The 20,188-nt window shown below is 45.1% G+C and overlaps 1 protein-coding gene across 1 annotated transcript in view; it reads left to right on the top strand.

The window, feature by feature from the left end:
* Positions 1-20,188, top strand: part of Dnah11 (dynein axonemal heavy chain 11) — a 317,751-nt gene that overhangs the window by 290,785 nt on the left and 6,778 nt on the right. The window contains exons 76-78 of the mRNA XM_038336393.1: positions 1,038-1,229; positions 5,416-5,535; positions 18,097-18,339. Coding sequence (XP_038192321.1) covers positions 1,038-1,229; positions 5,416-5,535; positions 18,097-18,339 — 555 coding nt within the window. The remainder of the gene's footprint in view (positions 1-1,037; positions 1,230-5,415; positions 5,536-18,096; positions 18,340-20,188) is intronic.

The raw sequence follows: 20,188 nt of genomic DNA on the forward strand, positions 1-20,188 counted from the left end.
CATCTCAACAACAATTCTTTCTCAGTTTGCTGGAAGGCTGTGTGTCCTGGACTAATTAAAGTATGGATTAAGTGGCTATTATAAAAAGCAGAACTGATGATCGAGCCACATGCTCTAGAATGTGTGAGTGAGGTACTAGGTTCACACCCCAGCAGCGCATAATAAAAGCACATACAGAATCCGATTATAGTGACTGCAACCGGATGGCGAGGTGCTCTCTCACACACAGCAGGATGGCCTGACATGTCATGCATGCACTGTACCGGACTCGGGGGTACCAGGGTTGTCTGGTCATCATTTTTTCTAGCCCACAGAGAAAACGTGGTGATGACTACAAACCATTTCCTTGTAAGCAAATGACATGAACGAGAATTTATGCCAATCACTAATGCTCAAAATCCATCAGCAAAACCTTGGCTGTGAGGCACCTGTGGCTTCAGAAGAGGCTTGGAAACCTTCTTACAGTGAATGACCACGTGCACAGATGGTCTTAATCACCATGGGACTAGGAAGGATGGGGAGCTGTGACCCTAAGATCACATCACGTAAAGTCTGCTGTTCCGTGGAGGAAAGGATACCAGTCAATACTGACATGGGTAAAATGAGAGGCCCCATGTTCTAGAGAATTTAGAGTCATTAAATAGAGGAACAGACGGGGAGCATTGCTTAGTTGGGAGAATGCACAGAGGCCTGAGCTGATCCTCACAACCTCCTAAACCTGGCACAGTTGTACAGGCCTGGAATCTCAGCATCTGGGAGGTGGAGGCAGGAAGATCCAGAGTTCAAGGCTATCCATGCCTACATAGTGAGGTCCCTGCTAGCCTGGGATACATGAGACTGTCTCAAAAGAAAAAGTCTTCCTCTTACTTCAGCACATTGGCAAAAGCCAACTCATTTCCACTTGTCCTGGACAAAGAGCTGTGATTGAAGCTCTAGCCTATCATTCTGAAGCCATCCATCAGGTACTGAGAATTCAGGACGCTGCCCTTACGCACTGTGCAGACTGTTAATCAGCCATGTCTTGTCTTTCCTCCCAGGATACCCTTGAGATGTGTTCCAAGGATCAGGAGTTTAAAAGCATCCTCTTTTCGCTGTGCTACTTCCATGCCTGCGTGGCTGGGAGACTGAGGTTTGGCCCCCAGGGCTGGAGCCGAAGCTATCCTTTCAGTTCCGGGGACCTGACCATCTGCGCCAACATCCTTTACAACTACTTAGAGACAAGCCCGAAAGTAAGTGCTATGCTTGGATACCCTTCCCAGGAGTGGCTGGCTCCGTCCGTCTTTGCGTGCTACCAGAATGGACCATAATTTCCGTTTTGAAGCTATTGTTGAAATAGCCAACACTACATAGGCATTTTCTGCCAAGTGTGAAAATAAACCAGATTAAAGGTTTTCATAAGATAGGTCAAACCAGTTCTACATCAATAGTTTATGCAAAAGAAAATGTCCTTCATTATGTTAACAAAAACAGTGTTTACATGTGCATATATGCTAGATTCATTAGGCAGGTAATGAAGCATTTGCACAAATGTAATTACATGCAGCAGTTCTGACAGCTCATAACACTGCATTAATAATCACCACAATTAGTTCTGATGATGGAAGCAATTTACAGTGCGTCACATGTATAAATAATGGTGCATTTCCTGCATATGTCATTATTATGTGTGAGGATGCCACCTTGTTGTGACTTTCTCGGTAACGTTCACCTTGATTTGAAGTTGAAGGCAGATGGATGGCCGAATCTGCGAACTACCCCTGCAGATGGGAATGGCAATGCCTCATCAAGAACAGTTGTGTAAACTCTCGTAAACCAAATGATCGCACTGGAAACGAGAAGAACCATTAGCTCCTACAGAGGCTCAAGTGAGCTTCATCTGCACAAGGGGAACTTTTCCCATTAAGTGGCATCTGTAGATTTATTTGTCAAACCAATCAGAGCTGAGCTGTGAGCCACTCCGTCTGTGAAGTTTACAGACTTCCCATCCATGTGTCTAAGGAAACCGTGGCTGACTGTTCTCTTAGTAACCATTGGTACAGGTTTTCCATGGTATTTTCTCAGGTTTTGGTGGCAGCTTGACTTCCATGACACCATGCACACTCAACATATATCAGACACACTTCCCCCAAGGAACAGATCCGGGATGTGTTATTTCAAAGTAAATGGGTCTTATATGTTTTGTCATCAGCTGTCCCTTTCTTTTTCCTTGTTTTGTTGTTTAGCATGTTTTATGCAAACTGTTAGACATAAAATGCAGCAGTGGGTCTGGAAGGAGGGGTGGTGGTGAGGATCTAGGAGGAATGGAGGGAGAGGAGGCTATAGTTGGAATACTGTATGTGAGAAGAATAAAAATAACAACATTATTCTAACACTTCTGCAGGAAGAAATAGGCAAATTAATACTTCCATTGCTGTCCTCTGTAACTGTCCATGAGTCTGGAACAGGAAGGCAGTGCTATGTCAGCGGAGCTTGGTACACAGTAGAGGTAGACTTGAGGGGGGAAGGTAGCAGCGACTTGTGCATGCTTAACCATAATGCCAGCATCACAGATGGTCAGCTGAGCCGTCCTGTGACCTGCTGTCCTTCAGGGGCACAGAAGGTCAGCTGAGCCGTCCTGTGACCTCCTGTCCTTCACATCACAGATGTCAGCTGAGCTGTACTCTCTGTGGGCACCAGGTCAGCAGAGCCTTAGGTGTTTAAGTCTGTCATGTCTCACGTGTCTTGACTCAAGACATTTGCCACACATCAGGAACCAAGTTACCAAATTTCAGAATTAAGTTAGCGATTGTTTATTATTCACTTGTACAAATGTTTTTGTACTGGGTCCTTTTTTGTTGTTAAAATAAAACTCTATGATGAAGACAACTTAGAGAGAAAAAGCTCATTTGGCTTAAGATGACAGAAAGTGGCAGTTGTTGTTGCAGGAGCAGGGAGCTTAGAGATCACATGTCACCATGTGCATGAAGGAGAGAAAACTGAAAACAGGCAAGGCTTTGATTCCCAGCGCCCACTCGCAGTGTGTTAGGAAAAATAAATCCTAATGGGGCAGTTCCGCCAGTGCAAAGAAATCCAATTAGGTCAAATCAAACCAAATTAAAATGCCCATTGTTTTATTAAATACAGCACTCTCAGGTGGCCAAGTGCATGGCCGGGAGACAGGAAAGAAGGGAGCACATGCAAACCCAGAACCATGTGTTTTTCCTTTGAAAGCCCACTTAAATACCCTGTGGGAGTGGTCCTGACCCTCCCCAAGGTGGGGTCAGGATCTGGCATCCTGGAATTTGGATACAACTCTCAGACCAGGGGTCTGGGATGGTTGCCAGGGGCTGGAGGCTACACTCCAGACTTAACACAGTGCTCCAGGGGTCACTTCCTCTAACAAGGCTGCTTCAGGTCAAATATTCAAATGCTGAAGACCATGGGAGAGGTTTCTCATTCACCTCAGCTCTTTACGAGAAAGGGTTAAAAGACAGGCTAAGGGCTTAGGAGAGGGCTCAACTGCTAACGCTTGCTGCATGAGGACCCAGGTTCAGCTCCACAGCAGGAAGAAGCTGCATGTAGAAGCCCATGCCCGTCATCAGAGGGTTGGAAAGGCAGGCACACGCCTGTCGTCATCAGAGGTTAGAAAGGCAGGCACATGCCTGTCGTCATCAGAGGTTGGAAAGGCAGGCACACACCTGTCGTCATCAGAGGTTAGAAAGGCAGGCACATGCCTGTTGTCATCAGAGGTTGGAAAGGCAGGCACATGCCTGTCGTCAGAGGGTTGGAAAGGCTTAGAAGAATGATTGATTGAAAGCGTAGACCTAGCTGACCAAAGTTATGAAGGGGATACACATTGACAATGACGTGTAGGGCATTCTTCATCGGGATGGGAAATACAGTCAAGTCTGTTTCCATCCAGTTCTGCTCTATAGAAGGCATCTGCCGAGTGGTAGAGAGCGCCCCATAGTCTGGCCACTTCTCTCATTTCTCATTCATATCAATCCAGCTTAAGAGAAGGACACATTTTAGGTTCATTTCTTCACATTCTTATCAACTTGTACATTGGAATGGCCTCAGCAGTTTGACTCATTCCATTCTGTCACATCATGCCACGAGAAAGGCTATAATTACGATTTTACTTGAACTGTTGGGAGGCAATAGACTGCCACGGAGGGCACAAAGGTTCCTGTCTAGAAAGGCTTCATCACAAGCTGGCATGTTTTGCAAACCCAGAGGAAGTGAAAGGGCAGTAGAGAGAAGTTTGAACTCTGTGAAGCCAGCAAAGGAGATACAGTGATTTCTTGAATGAAGCATGGTACAGTAGTTACTGCCCTTCCAACAGTCTTGCCCAGTCAGGCTGCCGCTGAGCCTGAGTCTGTCTCAGAAAGGCATTTGTCTGCCAGTCTTTGAGAGAGTGATCAAGTGAACCCCACACAAAGTGTCTAGCTAGTGCTTTCTTTTCCCAGACCCATAATACAGATTGTAGATGAGGTGTGATAATGAGCCTGGAGGGTTGTCAACTGGATGCCCCTGAGACGGGGAACCTCAAGTGAGGAGCCGCATCCTTCAGACTGGCGTGCCAGGCACTGTGGACGTGCCTGGGAGGCATCTTCTTAACTGCCAGTTGATGGGAGCAGGGATTCAGCCTACTGTGGGTGGAGCCACCCCTAGGCAGGTAGACCTGGACTTCACACAGGAGCTGACTGAGCAAGCCAGTAAGCAGCCTTCCTACGTGGTCTCTGCTTCAGTTCCGCCCTGGCTTTCCTCCACGATAGACTGAGACCTGGAAGCTTAACCAACACCTTTCCTCCCCCAAGTTGTTTTTGGTTAGCGTTTTAGCACAGCCGTGAAAAGGAGAGCAGAACCGCAGGTAATAAGGGCAAGTGAGACTCAAGGTGCTGGGAAAGAACCCAGACGTTCGGATGATATTCAAGCCGTCACCTGTCCTATGTAACCTGTCCCAGAGATGACTCCATTTCCTTTCAGATCTGCAGTAAGGTGTGGTGTTGTTAAACTTTTGTCAAATTTATTAGAATACACTGAAAACAATTCTCCCAAGAAGTTCTCCACAAAAACCTAGACACATCCGCATTGCATCCAGCGCTGGCTGCCAAGGGCGTCATAGGGCTGTTGGGGGAGACGGGCATGCACTCCGGCCAGTCAGGTGTGGGAGCACCATGGCTCCACAGGCTGGCCCTGGACCATATAAAGGGTAGAGAAAGTAGACTGAGCACCAGCATGGCTGATGCAATTACTCCTCAGCTGTGGATATGATGTGGTCAGGGGCTCAAGTTTCTGCCAGTTGACTTCCCCAAATGATGGACTAACTTGAAATTGTGAGGCAAAGCCACCCTTCCTCATCATGTAGCTTTGTCTGGGCACTGCGTCCCAGCAACAGGCAAGGAAATTAAGACATGTACTCTTCCTCCCCAGGTCCCATGGGAAGACCTCCGTTACCTCTTTGGGGAGATCATGTATGGGGGTCACATCACAGATGCCTGGGATCGTAAGCTATGCCGGGTGTACCTAGAAGAATTCATGAATCCATCTCTGGTAAGACATTTTAAAACCTGTTACACTGAGGAAAAATCTCTGGTAAGAAATTTTCAGATTATTTTCCTATGTATGTAATTCTTCAATGTTCCGAAGGATGCTGACCTTCCATAAACATATTCTGCTATTCCTTATGGGAGTCTGGGAAGTGGGTAAATGTAGACTCACTGAATCTTCATAATATCCCTATGAACTGGAATTAGATGGCACGATTTCTCCATTGTACAGACCAAAATACTGAAGCACAGTGATTGGCCCCAGAGTTCTCTGTGAGTGTGGGCATGAGACTCGGCAGAGTATAAATCCTGTGATTTGAGTCCAGGGTTCATTCTACTACCTTTGTTGTCGTTGCTTTGCCCCTGACATAAATCATAAAAATATTCTACAGTTTAATTAATAAAATCATTAAATTACCAGATATCTGCTCAGAGGAACTGTGGTACTTAAGTGTGTGAGATGGATTCATCGGCCGACTCCTGTAAACCTGGAGGAGGACATCTCTTTGGGACATTGGGACGTCTCAGTGTTAAAGTTCTCTGCTGATAAATCAGACCAACTGAATGCAGTACCTGGATCCCACACAGTAGAAGGAAAGAACCACCTCCAGCATGTTGTTCAGGCTTCCACGTACACACTCCTGCATGTACTAACATGAGGACACATGCACACCATACCCCTCCACACACAATAAATGTAGTGATAACATCTCATGCTATTTCATAACTACATAGTTACATTTTTCGATTTAGAATAAAGTGGTAAGTCTTTAAGAGAGTAAAACAATGAGAATATCAACCATGTGTGAGCTGACTTGGGGGTTTGCTTCCAACAAGCTGTGAAGGTGACAGAAGGGTGAGGGTGACAGCTCGGGTGTGAGGAGCATGGGCTGCTTCTGCCAAAGACCCGACTTCAGTGACTCAGAACAGCGCCAAGCTCCAGGACAGGACACCCTCTCTTGGTCTCCCCAGGCACCATGCCCACCTGGACATTCTTCTACACAGAAACACACACATAATTAAAATAATACATTTTTTTAAAAAAATGAGATTATTATTACTGTAGGACCAAGGAGTTCCTTTTGTTGTTTTATGTGTGATAACAGAACAACACAGCCAGGTTTTAAAAATGAAAACCATGGCAATCCTTATTGCTTCTGTGAGGAAGGGTGAGGAGGGGTGGGTTACCACTGGCAAGATTTCACGATGGAGAAACTTGCCTTGTTTCTCTTTGCACTGTCTCGGTACCCAGTCAGGTGGGTCCACGCCAGGTTGTACTTTCTGGTGAAAGTGGTCAGTTCTCAATTCTTGTACTGTAGGAGCTGAGGTGGTGGCTCTGCTTTCCTGACGCTCTCTTGTTCTCAAATGCTGTTCAAGATTAAGACTGTCTTACCCACCTATTGGTATGTCAAAACACCATGATAACATACAAAAAAAAGCATTGAACTCTGTTTATTTTCACAGGGTTAGCATCCATGGTGGTAGACCAAAGACTTGGCAGGAAAAAACAGCCCAGAGGTAACATGCTAAGCCATAAATAAGAGGCAGAGAGAACTAAATCAAAATGGCACAAATCTTGTGAAACTTCAAAGCCTTGCATCCTCCAGCAAGGACACTTACACCTCCTGACCCCTCTCAAACAGCACCCACTGGAGATCAATCATTCAAACACACGACTTTATAAGGAGCCATTCTCAACCAAACCACAAGCGCCATTTGTTGTTGTTGTTAATTCTTGAAAACTTGAAGAAACCTGTGTCAATCAGCTTCCCATAACTGTGACCAAGTACTTGAGATAAGCAACTTAAAAGGAGAGATGGTTTATTTTGGCCTATGGTTAAAAAAGTTGTAATCCATGGCTGAGTACATAGTGGCTCAGTACATGAATGTGAGATACATGGTTTAGGATGTATGCTGGCTTCATGACAGGCAAGGAGAGAGAAAGGGAGAGAGAGAGAGAGAAGAAGAAGAGGAGAGGAGAGGGGAGAGAGAGGAGAGGAGAGGAGGAGGAGAAGCAAGGAGAGGGGGGAAAAGGAGGAGGAGAGGAGGAGGGAAGGAGGGAGGGAGGGAGGGAGGAGAGGAGGGGAGAGAAAGGGGAAAGGAGAGGACAGGGGCGAGAAAGAGGAGGGGAGAGGAAGGGAGGGAGGGAGAGAGAGATAGAAGAGGAGAGGGGAGAGGGAGGGAGGGAGGGAGGGAGGGAGGGAGGGAGGGAGAGAGAGAGAGAGAGAGAGAGAGAGAGAGAGAGAGAGAGAAGCAGAAGTCCAAATATCCCCTTTAAGGACATGCCCCTTAATGATCTCCTTCCTTCCACTGGACTCCAGCCTCCTACGGTTCTACCACCTCTTGAGACTGCCATAGACTAGCAACCGAACCTCCATTCCTTCACAGGGATAGTGGGTGATACTTTCAAACCAGAGCAGCATCCGCAACATCCAAATTCATCTACACATCGCCAAAGATACTAACTTGATTTAGGGCAGTACTGAAAGAGCGTTTGTTGTGTGTTGAGTTTTGGTAATTTGAGCAAGCTTCTATTCATAGCTTTTCTGAAAGCTTTTCAGAGAAGCCTTGTGCAGTCTCACTCACCTTTCTCTAGTCCATGTTGAGAGGTTGCCGCGTACCGCGTACCAAGAACACAGTGTGTTAGAGCACAGTCAAACACTGCCGTAGGCAATGATTTACTTTTACACTTCTTTAAATAGTATTCGCCAATTTGTGGGCAACAAAAAAGAAAACTAAAGCTATCTGCTCCAGTTTATTTCTGTCTTTGATTTGTAGTTTCCTAATCTTTCTCTCTCCTAATGAGTAGAATTTCACACATCAGAAAGATACTTTCAATTCAGCGCAATCAGAAGTTGCTCTTTGGAAGGTCTGGGCACAAGTTACCATGGAGACGTGGAAGATAAACAGCACTCCAAAGCCACCTTTACAGAAGCTTATTTCTCCAAAGGAGAGTGGAGGTCAAGGGACAGAGCAGGAAGCTCAGGGGGTGGCCCCTCCCCTGGCTCTGGCCTCTTGCTAAGGGTAGAATTAATGGTGCCCCAAGAAATAGTTCTTTAACCTTCATAAGGCTGAACTCCCATTCAAATAACTGTAAAATAAACACAGGTGATGGAACCTGAGGGGCATTGCTGGTGTGTGCAAGCCCTTGAGAAGCATAGGCAGGCAACCGCCCCACAGACCTAGTGAGATTCTCAGGGTGGAGAGGCCTCATGTACAAGCTGGCATCCTCACTGGGCAGTGCTACCATCATCTCTCCGGGTAAATGAATGCACTCGCTGACTTCATGTTAGAAGCTGCACATCCCCAGTGCTTTGCTCTCATGCAAATGCTTCCGGCTCAAGCTATTAACATGAGCTAACACTTCAGCATCTGCAGGACAGCTTTCTGACCTTTCTCACACCAGTTATTTAGAAGGTAATATTGTTGCTATTTTGTTTTTCCTTTGTTTGTTTTTTCGAGACAGGGTCTCTGTAGCTCTGGCTGTCCTGGAACTCAGTCTGTAAACCAGGCTGGCCCTGATCTCACAAAGATCCGCCTGTCTCTGCCTTCCTAGTGCTGCATTTGAAGGCGTGCACCACCACTGGTCGGCTAATTGCTGCTTTGGAACATGATCAAACAGCATCCCATGAACGGACCAGGTTGGCAGTCCTACTGTTTGCAGAGGATCTGGGTTCCTTTCAGTGGGGTCTTTCTGTTAGAAGGGTGAGCGTCTGTCTGTTGAGTAAATGAGCTGTCCAATGGGAAGGCACCTGAAAGAGCCTTTGCGTAACAATAAGGAAAAAAGTCATTTCCTCATATAACACAAACATCTGGCAGTGCTAACTAACAAATATGGTAGACTACTTTTGGGAAAGGAGGCACCAGGCCACCTAAAAGTTATCATATAGTGCCAACCATTTGGATAACATAGGCGGTAATTAGGAATCCAGGCTTAGGGTAGAAAAGCATGCCCCAGGGTGCCAAGCTAAAACTCTAACATTTGTTGTAGGGTCTGGCTTATTATGGAACCCCTCTGAGCTGTAGTTTTATCAGGTATGAAACAAGAATGACCAACTCAAAAGTTGCCGGGTTAAACAGTGACAATACTTGAAGAATGTGCTTGGAAGTGGGAAACCTTTTTAGTATGAGCATACATTTTTGCAATATGTATTTCTCTCTTGATTGTACACTACTCTTTAAAAATGTTTTTTAAATGTGTGTATGGGTGTTTTCTCTGCATTTGTCTGTGCAGCACATGCATGCACTGCCTGTGGAGGCCAGAAGAGGGCGTCGGGGTCCCTGAGGCTGGAGTTAGAGACGGGTGTAATTCGCTATGTGGGTTCTAGGAATCAAACCCGGGTCCTCTTCAGCACTGAGCCGGCTCTTGGAATGGAGTGTGTATTTAGTACCTGTGCCACTAAAGGGCTCAGTCAGTGCCCTACAGGTGATGTGTGGTATTTCTCCCTACTACAGTCCTGAAGAACTGGTAATAACTCCCTTGTGTAAGCAAAAAAAAAGAACACTCTCAGAGATTAAAAAAAGAAAGAAAGCTGGCAAAGAGGGAATGGATTTTAAAAGTCAGTCCTGCTCTGCTGCACACTGTGCTTGCTGCAGTGCCCATCTGCAGGCTGCAGTGCCCATCTGCAGGCTGCAGTGCCCACCCGCAGGCTGCAGTGCCCATCCGCAGGCTGCAGTGCCCATCTGCAGGCTGCAGTGCCCACCCGCAGGCTGCAGTGCCCATCCAATTGTAGCTGGTACAGAGGTCACCTTAGCAATGAGCTATCTGCACTTGATTTTGTGTGCTGTGAATGGAAGGTGACCCAGGAGACCACAGTTCCAGAACCCAGCTTTAAGCAGGACCCCCGTGTATCGGGTTGTTTGTAAAATTCAGAATGGAGGAAACTACAAGTGTACTTTTCAGCTCTCCAGAAAATCAGCATCACATCTGAGTAATTGCTGAAACTCCCAACGGTTCTGGTGAAAGCTCCACCCCAGGCCCTGGCATCCATATGCCCAGAATGGAATCTGCCTCTCCCATTCCTCTCTCCTCAAACCCTGCCTCACCTCAGACACAATGCCAAGCACTGCTCCTCCCCTAAAGTTGCTTAAGACAACCCCCACAGGGCATTTAAACTGCCCCCACCCCAGAGAACAGACCTGTGGTTTTTCAGTCTCTCTTCCCCATCTCTGGGGCTGAAAAATCATCCGGGGCATTTCACCCATTAAACCTGAGCTTTTTCTAATTCAGTTTGATTTGAGTTGTTGCATCTGGGTGCAGGAACTTTTCACCAAAAGTACAGAGCCACTGTATTTTGCATTCAAATTGCCAAGGGCCAGTGTTGTTTGTTTAGACTTGCACTGGATTGGGGACTCTGCCATTTCTAAGGCTATTTGGAGAGGCAGGCAACTGTTTTGTTTGTTGTTGTTTTGTGGCTTTTTATTTCAGGAAACGCAGTAAGCTAAAAAAGACAAATAGCTCCAGTGAGGCGCACAGTTGGAAGTTACTGGGTTTCCTCGCTTCTCATACCTACACGTTAATGTCCTATCCGACTCCTGCAAAGATAAATTCAGATCATTGGTGGCGGTTTCATAATGTGAAGGTTTAATCTGTGCATGATTCCATTGATTCTTAATATTTTAGCGAGATACAATTTGCCAGCTAGCTTCTGGGTTGGCCTATTATACTGTCTCTATGCAAATCTGTATATAGATTTTATGTGGCTTTGTGTTTAGTTCTATGGGGGAAGGTGGGATGTAGAATTGTTGGGTCAGTTGGTGGCTATGGTTATTGCTTGGAGAAAACAAAACCATTTCCACTAATGCACAAGGTTGTTATCTCTACATTTTTACCAACACTGCTACTACCCACATTCTTTATTCTAGGCATTTTGATGGGACAAAACTGTGCCCTGTCACTTGGGTTTGCATGCTCCCAATGATACTGTGCATCTTCTCATGGTCTTAGGACAAATGACTGTTGAGAATGGGTTAAATCCTTGAGAATTTAGAACATCGTCTCAAATAGCCCTACCCTTGAAAAAAAGAGTCCCCCTTGTAGGGAACTACAGGTATGGCCCTATCAAAAGGAAGCAGGTTTTGCCAACAGCCCTTCTGTGGAAAGGTTGAATTGGATCAGTATTTAGAGATGGCTCTAGCGGTTAAGGGTGTTTGCTTTGCACTGCAAGCACTAGAGTTCAGATCCCAGCACCTAACAAAGAAATGCCTGTAATCCCAGGATTTACAAGGAGATGGAAGCATTGGTTTCTGGCCTCCAATCCAGCAGAGATGGGAGCCCAGCTCAGGGAAAGACCCTATCTCGAAGGGATAGGCAGAATGACAGGAGAGAGAGGACACACAATGAACATGACTGCACGCATGTATTCTGTGTGCACATGTATTATGACACAGACATACACACACGTAAGTAAAATCTTAACATAAAAGTAACAGGAGTTGTTTGGGTTCTCTCTAAAGTCAACTGGGCACAAATGTTACGAACTGAACCTTTCTCCTCAAAATTCAGCATTTTAGTATTAAAGTAAGAGTTGAGGTTTGGTTCATATACATCTTGGACTGTTTTGTCTTCCAGAAAGATCAAGACAGGTAAAGACCCACATCTGGAGAGATGTGCATGAGACAAGCACATCTTCCCCTAGGGTGGAGACCCACATCTGGAAAGATGTGCATGAGACAAGCGCGTCTTCCCCTAGGGCGGAGACCCACATCTGGAGAGATGTGCATGAGACAATCACATCTTCCCCTAGGGCAGAGAACCACATCTGGAAAGATGTACATGAGACAAGCACGTCTTCTCCTAGGGCAGAGACCCACATCTGGAAAAATGTGCATGAGACAAGAACGTCTTCCCCTAGGGCGGAGACCCACATCTGGAAAACCTGTCCTGTGTCTCGGTGTTGGTGACTGGTAAACTCCCAGCCACAGTAGCCATGCGACCATGTTACTGATGATGTTTGAAGCAAGCACTGTATTTATTTGGTGGGGTTTGTTTTTAAAAACTTCTTTTTCGATAAGATCTTGCTGTGTAGCCTCAAACTCATGTTCTTGTCTCTGCCTCCCTAGTCCTGGGATTACAGCATGCACCACTATGACTGACACATCTGGAAAGGCTGCCACACTATTCAGGAGGCTAAGTGATGCCCTTTTTCTTCATTTGCTGCTATCCTTTGCTTTGCACTTCCACCAACATGAACATCTTACCCCTAGTCTATAAACAGACCACTTACATCATCTGGCAAAGCACAAACCACTTCCCATCCTCCTCGAACTTTTCAGTTGCACTCAAACATCCAGACCCCTGCTGACTTGGTTTTCTGCACTCCGAATTCTATGAAGGGTAAATTGAACTGCAGGTCTTGTAGGTCCTTTCATTTTCCTGTCAGTACTAACGGAAAAGAGCAAACCCTTGTTTATAGAGAACCGCGTTCTGTTTGGATGTGTTTATTCTTTGGTTTTTCATTTTTTTTTTTTTTTTGCTGCTAACTTGCCTGCCACAGGCTAATGATGGTGACTTTAACTTTCCTATGTGCACTTCAGTTCAGAACACTCTGAATTCAATCACACTGAAGTTTCTATTGTTCTTTATAAGTAAACAGGAAATGATAGATATGTATAGAGCAAGCTAGAGATGGGTGGGGGGAGATAATTCCCTTTGCTCCTTCCCCTGGTCACTGGGTTCACATTTGTCTCGGGCACTATGAAAGGTTAGATAATTTGAGAACACTGCTGGTACAAAATGAAAGTATAAATGCTGACTCAAATATCAGAAATGCCCGTGGAGTTCACAGCTGAGAATCCCTGTCAGGTTTGTTCTCGATGCCATTCACGACTGTGGCAGCTAGGAAATGAACCACCATTACTCAGAGACAGACAGCCTAGCAATGTGGGAATCACTACTTCATTACCTTGAGTTCCTAGGAAGATTCCATTTCCAAGGTGTTTTGTATTGGATGATCACCCCATATTACTGAATGAATGAAACTCCACGCAACAGTAAAAAGATATGGTTCAGTAGCAGACAGATCTTGCAGAAAACGATTTACCAGGTGTAGGCAAAAAATAGCTCTATTGGACGATAATCTTAAAAAAATAGCATTCCCTTATACATTTGAATGCTGTGTAGATGGAATTCTAGGTACAAGAGACTGGGAAAATTAAAAGAGGTGTTAATGATGCCTGAGAGCAGAGAGAACTGGGTGAGAGGAATGCGAAATAAAGTAGCTAGAGTTTTCTAAGTACTTGACTGTTGCTGGACAGACTCGGGTCCATAAACTCTTTAGTTACATTTTGAAGATTATTTTCCTGTGTGTGGATTTGCTACTTCTGCTCACTTTAGTTTTGTGGAAAACAACCTTCCATATGGAGTGCCTGCCCTTCCCCAAACCCCAAGGAAATGGATGGGCCAACACAGGTTATATCGCTGTGACCTTTAGTCTACCAGACAGCTGAGCCCTGCGCACCAGCTCAGTCCACGGATCTGAGTAGCAGCACAGACTTTGCCCTAAGTTTCCCAAGGTCTTAGAGAGGAGGCAGTAATTTGACTCTCAGTATAATATGACTGTAGTGAGGAACAGACGGGCTGCATTCCTGCCGCCCTGCTCCCGGCCGTCTGGCTCCTGCACGGCTAGCTTAAATCCCAAAATAACAACACACAAACTGTATTCTTTTAAATATTGCCTGGCCCAGTATTATTTTCAGACTCTTACTCACATCTTGACTAACCCATATCTAATAATCTTTGTAACACCACGAATGGTGTCTTACCAGGAAAGATTCAGCACGTCTGACCTGGTGGCTGGCTTCATCGCATCTCTCTCAGAGAGGAGAGTCATGACATCTATTAACTTAGGAGAGGTGTGGCATCTGACTGAGCTATCTACCTCACTTCCTTCTACCTGTTCTGTCTACTCCACCCACCTAAGGGCTGGCCAAGGCAGTTTCTTTATTAAAACAGAAGACCCTCCCACATCATTTCCCCTTTTTCTGTTTAAACAAAAAAGAAGGCTTTAACTTTAACATAGCAAAATTACATATAACAAAACAGTTATCAAGTAAGAATTAGTTACAATATTTATACATATTTTATCTTTTATCATAACTAAGAAAAACTATTACTATCTATTTATTCTTCAACTCCACCAAAGACTCCAGAAGGACACAATATTACCTAGGTGAACAAGAAGTAAGCTACTTCCAAAACTCTAGAAATGACAGAGACATCTCGCTGCCTGGACAGTTACCCAAAGTTCCTCTGTACCGTTGGGGCATCCATCTTCGGCCTACAGGCCCATAGTTTCCAGCAGACATTTCCATAAAGCAGGAAATTTCAAAGGCAGTTCAGTCAGTATCTGCCGTGTCCTGTAGAATGTCTCGCAGACTCTTTCATATGAATCAGGAACTCCAAAGAATCATCTCACATTTAGGCAAGTTCAGGAGTCCTCTCTCTGCAGGTTTTTTATGTCCAGTCTATGCATCATTCCAGGCAAGAGCAATTTCTTGCCCAAATGGCTATCAAAGTCCTTAAGGAGCCTCTTCGATGCCCATCTTCCTCTTGAAATAGCTGGTGCTGCCAGGAGCAGACATGTCTCATAGTCATGAAAAACCCTACGTTATTAAAACATTTAAATGCCATATTCTGTAGTCTTTGAAAGATATTAAGAATGTCTATCTAACTGAAATATATCTCTATATATCTAGAAAATCTAACATGACTATAAGCTTTACTATTATCGATGATTATCCATTAACAACCTATATTTCTTAATTATACATTACATTTTTAAAATGAACTACACAATCATAATACCTTAATCAGTATCAGAAATACATATACATATAACAAAATTGACCTTAAATTTAAATCACTGAAGCAAAATCCATATCAATGCAAATTATTCATATCTATATCATATCCCCCTTTAAATGTAAAAGAACATTTATAAACAATATTTGGGAACATGGGCGCAGTTATTTCTCTCCAAACTGCTTCCTGCTGAATGGGGACGCTGTTAATCAGATCTTTCATGGTATAACCTGTGTGCCAGGTTCATCTCAGTCATCAGTTGGGTGAAGTAATTTTCTGAAGGTGTTCACAGCAACCTTTCAGGAGGGCGTGGTCTATCATACCATACTGGGATAGATGCAATCCATAGGATCTCATTTTCTGTAAAAACAAAAGAAGAATCTCTTTTCCAAAGTATCATATCCTTAGATCCAAATTCTGAAGTCAAGGTATTTTCAAAATATCTATCTTAGATTATTTCAGCAGCATTTGTAAACAAATATCTTTTAGCAGCTGTTGCTTCTTCCTCGGCATTCAAACAATTCAAAGAGAGCATAATAGCATACAGTATCAAGATTCTCTGTGTATTTTCCATCTTTGTGCGGCTTTATTTTTACCTCTACTATTTCATTTATTTTTACTTTTATTTATTTATTTTCTTGAGACAGGTTCTCTGTATATCTTTGTCCTGGAATAACTCTGTAGACCAGGCTGTCCTTGAACTCTCAGAAATCTGTCTGTCTCTGCCTCCCAGGCATTGGGATTAAAGGCGTGTGCTACCACACCTTGAAGTCACAGAGGTCAATCTCTGTCTCCCAAGTGTTGGGATTAAAGGTGTGTACACCACAACAAACTTCTCTCTTTCTTTTTTCTTTGTTTGTTTTTTAAGAACTTTAACCTTTAGCCTGCATATAATTTTAACACACTGTAAACCATTCAGAGGTTTTCTTTGTCTTTGAATCTTTCTTTACTGTATATTTCTCTTTTTCTGACCACACCAGTCTTTAATTTACCAATATTGGTAGGACTAGAGTCATGACTTTGGCAGCTAGATCCAGCTCATTCCTTAGCTTCCTGCGATTTCAGCCTTGTGGCTGAGATACTGGACAGAGCCACGTTCATTGCCACAGCTCTACAGCGTTTCAAGGTCCCTGCCAGCAAGCAAGCTGCAACAGTGTTAAACAACAATCAAAAGCTCCATAGTCAGGACCGCCTGCTTGAAAGAGTCAGAGTTTGCCCTGGCAGGACAGCCCAGAAAGCCAGCATTTTAAAACGGCACAGCTTTTTTCCTGCTACGGCTGAAAACCGAAAAACACACGTTCAGCTTTTCATCAACACCATTTAAGTGTTTCGTAGCAGGACCTCTTAAAAGAGCTGCAGGGTTTTGCAGCTAAAGCTGAGTTAGGAAGCCTCTCTTAGATGAGAGAGCTTGCTAGTCTCTAGCAAGCAGAGTAGTCCCGAGAAATTGCTGCTATCAAGAAAACATGCTTTACTCTATTCTTTCCTGAGCTTTCTCAAGCTTTCTGTGGATTCAGTTATCCACGTGGGCACCATTCTGTTGTGAGGGTCTGCGGGCAGGCCTGCTTTTCGGCCACCCGGCTCCTGCACGGCTAGCTTAAATCCCAAAATAACAACACACAAACTGTATTCTTTTAAATATTGCCTGGCCCATTATTTTCAGACTCTTACTCACATCTTGACTAACCCATATCTAATAATCTTCGTAACACCACGAATGGTGTCTTACCAGGAAAGATTCAGCACGTCTGACCTGGTGGCTGGCTTCATCGCATCTCTCTCAGAGAGGAGAGTCATGGCATCTATTAATTTAGGAGAGGTGTGGCATCTGACTGAGCCATCTACCTCACTTCCTTCTACCTGTTCTGTCTACTCCACCCACCTAAGGGCTGGCCAAGGCAGTTTCTTTATTAAAACAGAAGACCCTCCCACATCATATGACCTATAAAATGGAAGTCATCCCGACCTTGTGTTTGTAAAGTTCCTATGTATAGAATGATTTGCACTACACCGTGCAGAGTATGTCACACTGGGTATGTTGGTTTTCACTGCTGTGACAAATAGCATAAGGGAGGAAGTGAGACTTAGAGTTTGGGATGCTTATGCCCATGGGGAACTTATTCCACTGGAAGGAAGGTGTGCCAAAGGAAAGTCTTCCCGTCACAGCAAGCAGAAAGGAAAGGAGCTAGGGACACACTCACACACTCTTAAACACTTGCAGTGACCTCCTTCCTCCAATTAAGCCACCCATCCTAGAGTCTCCAGAACTGTTTAAAATGGTACCACCAACTGAAGACCAAGCCTTTAATACATGAGCATGGGGGATCATTTTATATCATAATAGTGGGGAAGTATATACTAGCATTACTAAAATGAGTTCTGAATCAATTTTATATTCAAAACATCTATTTTCACAAATGAATGACCAGACATCTTGATTTCTTCTCTGGGAAATAGGGATGTTTGAGAATCAGGAAGTTGAAGCACTGACTAATAGGCAGTGATGGTTAATCCATATTTACTTATTCATATGTGTGTCACACTGCCCTGAGCTCATTGCAAATCAGGGGCACATTTTTGTATTTCCTGGAACTGTGCACAGTAGTCAGCCTAATGTCAACATAAGCATAGTTCGGACCATGAGGCATTTTGGAGTCTGGTAACACCAAGCATCACAGTGGAACTTTTTCCTAAGGTTCTGTGTTCAGGAAGTGAAGATGATTCCTTCCTAACTTTGGGTTAACTGGCATTTCTTTATGGTTGAAGATTGAAGATGAACTCATGCTGGCACCAGGATTTGTGGCCCCGCCCTACCTAGATTATTCCGGTTATCAACAGTACATAGAGGACAAGTTGCCTCCGGAAAGCCCAGCACTGTATGGGCTTCACGCCAATGCTGAAATAGAGTTCTTGACAGTGACTTCCAACACACTCTTCAGAACTCTACTGGAGATGCAACCCAGGCATGCAGTCAGCAGTGAGGAACTGGGGCAGTCTACAGATGACAAGGTAAGGTCTTTCTTGTTTTAGTCTGTAAAGTGAAGTGTGCTAGCTAATCTTAGGTGTTAGTCTGTTAAGCTTCCCTATACAAACAGTCAGATAACTACCACCAAGATCGAGGTATAGGACTTTTCAACTGCCCAGGATACTCATACTCCTTCCTGCTCCCCGGAGATAATCAATATCCCAACCTCCCTCTTTACATATTGACTAGTTTTGAACTTCAAATACACGGACTTCTATGATACTTATTGCCAGGCTCCTATGACGTCACAGTAAATCTGTGAGATTTCCTGTTTGTTCAGTGGTCACTGGCTCTTTCTTGTATTCTATATCATAGGAATATACAATATTTACTCCATTGTGGGGGGTGTCTTAGTGGCCTTTGGTTTGGTGTCTTTGTTATGGCGATCACAGCCGTGACTATCCTCACATAATCCTTTCAAACGTTGACTCCCACAGCACTCAGAAATGGGACTGTGGGATCACAGATGGGGACAATGTTTGGCCACTCGGTTCCAAGTGTTTCCGACAGTTACCCCCACTGGCAGCTTATCAGGTCTCCAGGTACTCTGCTTCCTTCAGGGTCTGCTAGGAATAACTGGCTTTTTGGGGTGTCTTAATTTTGCATTCCTTGGCTGAGTTACAGGCCTCTTGCAGATAGACATTGGATTTACATATATGAAGTAATTTTTACTTGCTCCACCTTCATCTTTTATAATTACTTTTATTTATTCTGTTTCTTTCACATCGCCTTGACCCATTCACTTCCCCATCCCTTTGCATCTGCTCCCAAAATAAAAAGAAAAATTGAGGGGGAGGGAAAAAAATTAAAAATCTCATCATGGAAGCTGCAGTGTGACACAGTGAGTCATGAAGCAAACCCCTTTGTCCACGCAGCCTTCCTTGCAAGTGCTCATTGTAAATTCACTGGTCTGGTTGGAGGCCTCTGGCTTCTCCTACCCTATTGATGCTGGGCCCTCACTAGGACTCTTCCTGGGAATCTGTTGTTGCTCTCTATTGTAGAGACCCTGCAGCTGTAGGACTGTGGGTCAGGTCCCTTCATATGTTCCAGCAGATCAGATGGGGTGGACGTTGGGGCAGGCCAAGCGGCAACCACGGTTCTGGGCCTGGGCAGCTGCAGGGTTCGTCTGCCTCCCACCTGAGTCCTCCATCCTCACCCCCAGGGTGTGCTCTCCTGCATTGCCCCAGCTAAGTCACCTCTTGCAGCAATGAGTGAGGGGTGGGCCCAGTTCTCCTGCTTTCCTGCCCTCAGGGTCGGCTCTCTCTCACCTATCTCCATGGGGACAGCTGTATTGTGTTGCCCAGGTGAGGTGCAGGGGTCACTCTTCCCAGTGCTGCAGCTGGTGAAGGACAGGGACAGCCCTCCTGATCTTAGGACCCCAGCAGCTCTCACTAGTCTCAGGTGTTGAAGGGAGGTGGGGGGAGGGCATCTCTCCTCCACCTACCGCAACATCTCAGATGAGTAATGGGGACGGCTCTCCCTTGTTCGCTTCAGGGCTGGGTCACCCTCACCTCCTACCACCAGGCAGCTCTGCTGTGCTGCCTAGGAGGGGGCAGGCGTTTCCTGAGTGCTGCAGCTGGTAAGGGGAAGGATCAGCTCTCTTGTCTGTCGCAGGCGGTAAGGGGAAACGAGTAGGGGCAGTCATCTCTCACCCTCCCATACGGCCACATGACAGACAAGTAGTGGGGACATCTCTCCAGCACTTAAAACTTGGAGGTGTGGGCTGGCTCAGCACACCTCCACTAACAGGGTAGCTCTGCTGTGCTGCCCTGGTCAGCTGCAGCTGCTGGGGCAGAGATAGCATCTTTTTCTTACAGACTTGTGCAAACTCTT

This window comes from Arvicola amphibius, chromosome 7 (genome assembly GCF_903992535.2).
Source record: "Arvicola amphibius chromosome 7, mArvAmp1.2, whole genome shotgun sequence".
NCBI classification, from domain to species: domain Eukaryota; kingdom Metazoa; phylum Chordata; class Mammalia; order Rodentia; family Cricetidae; genus Arvicola; species Arvicola amphibius.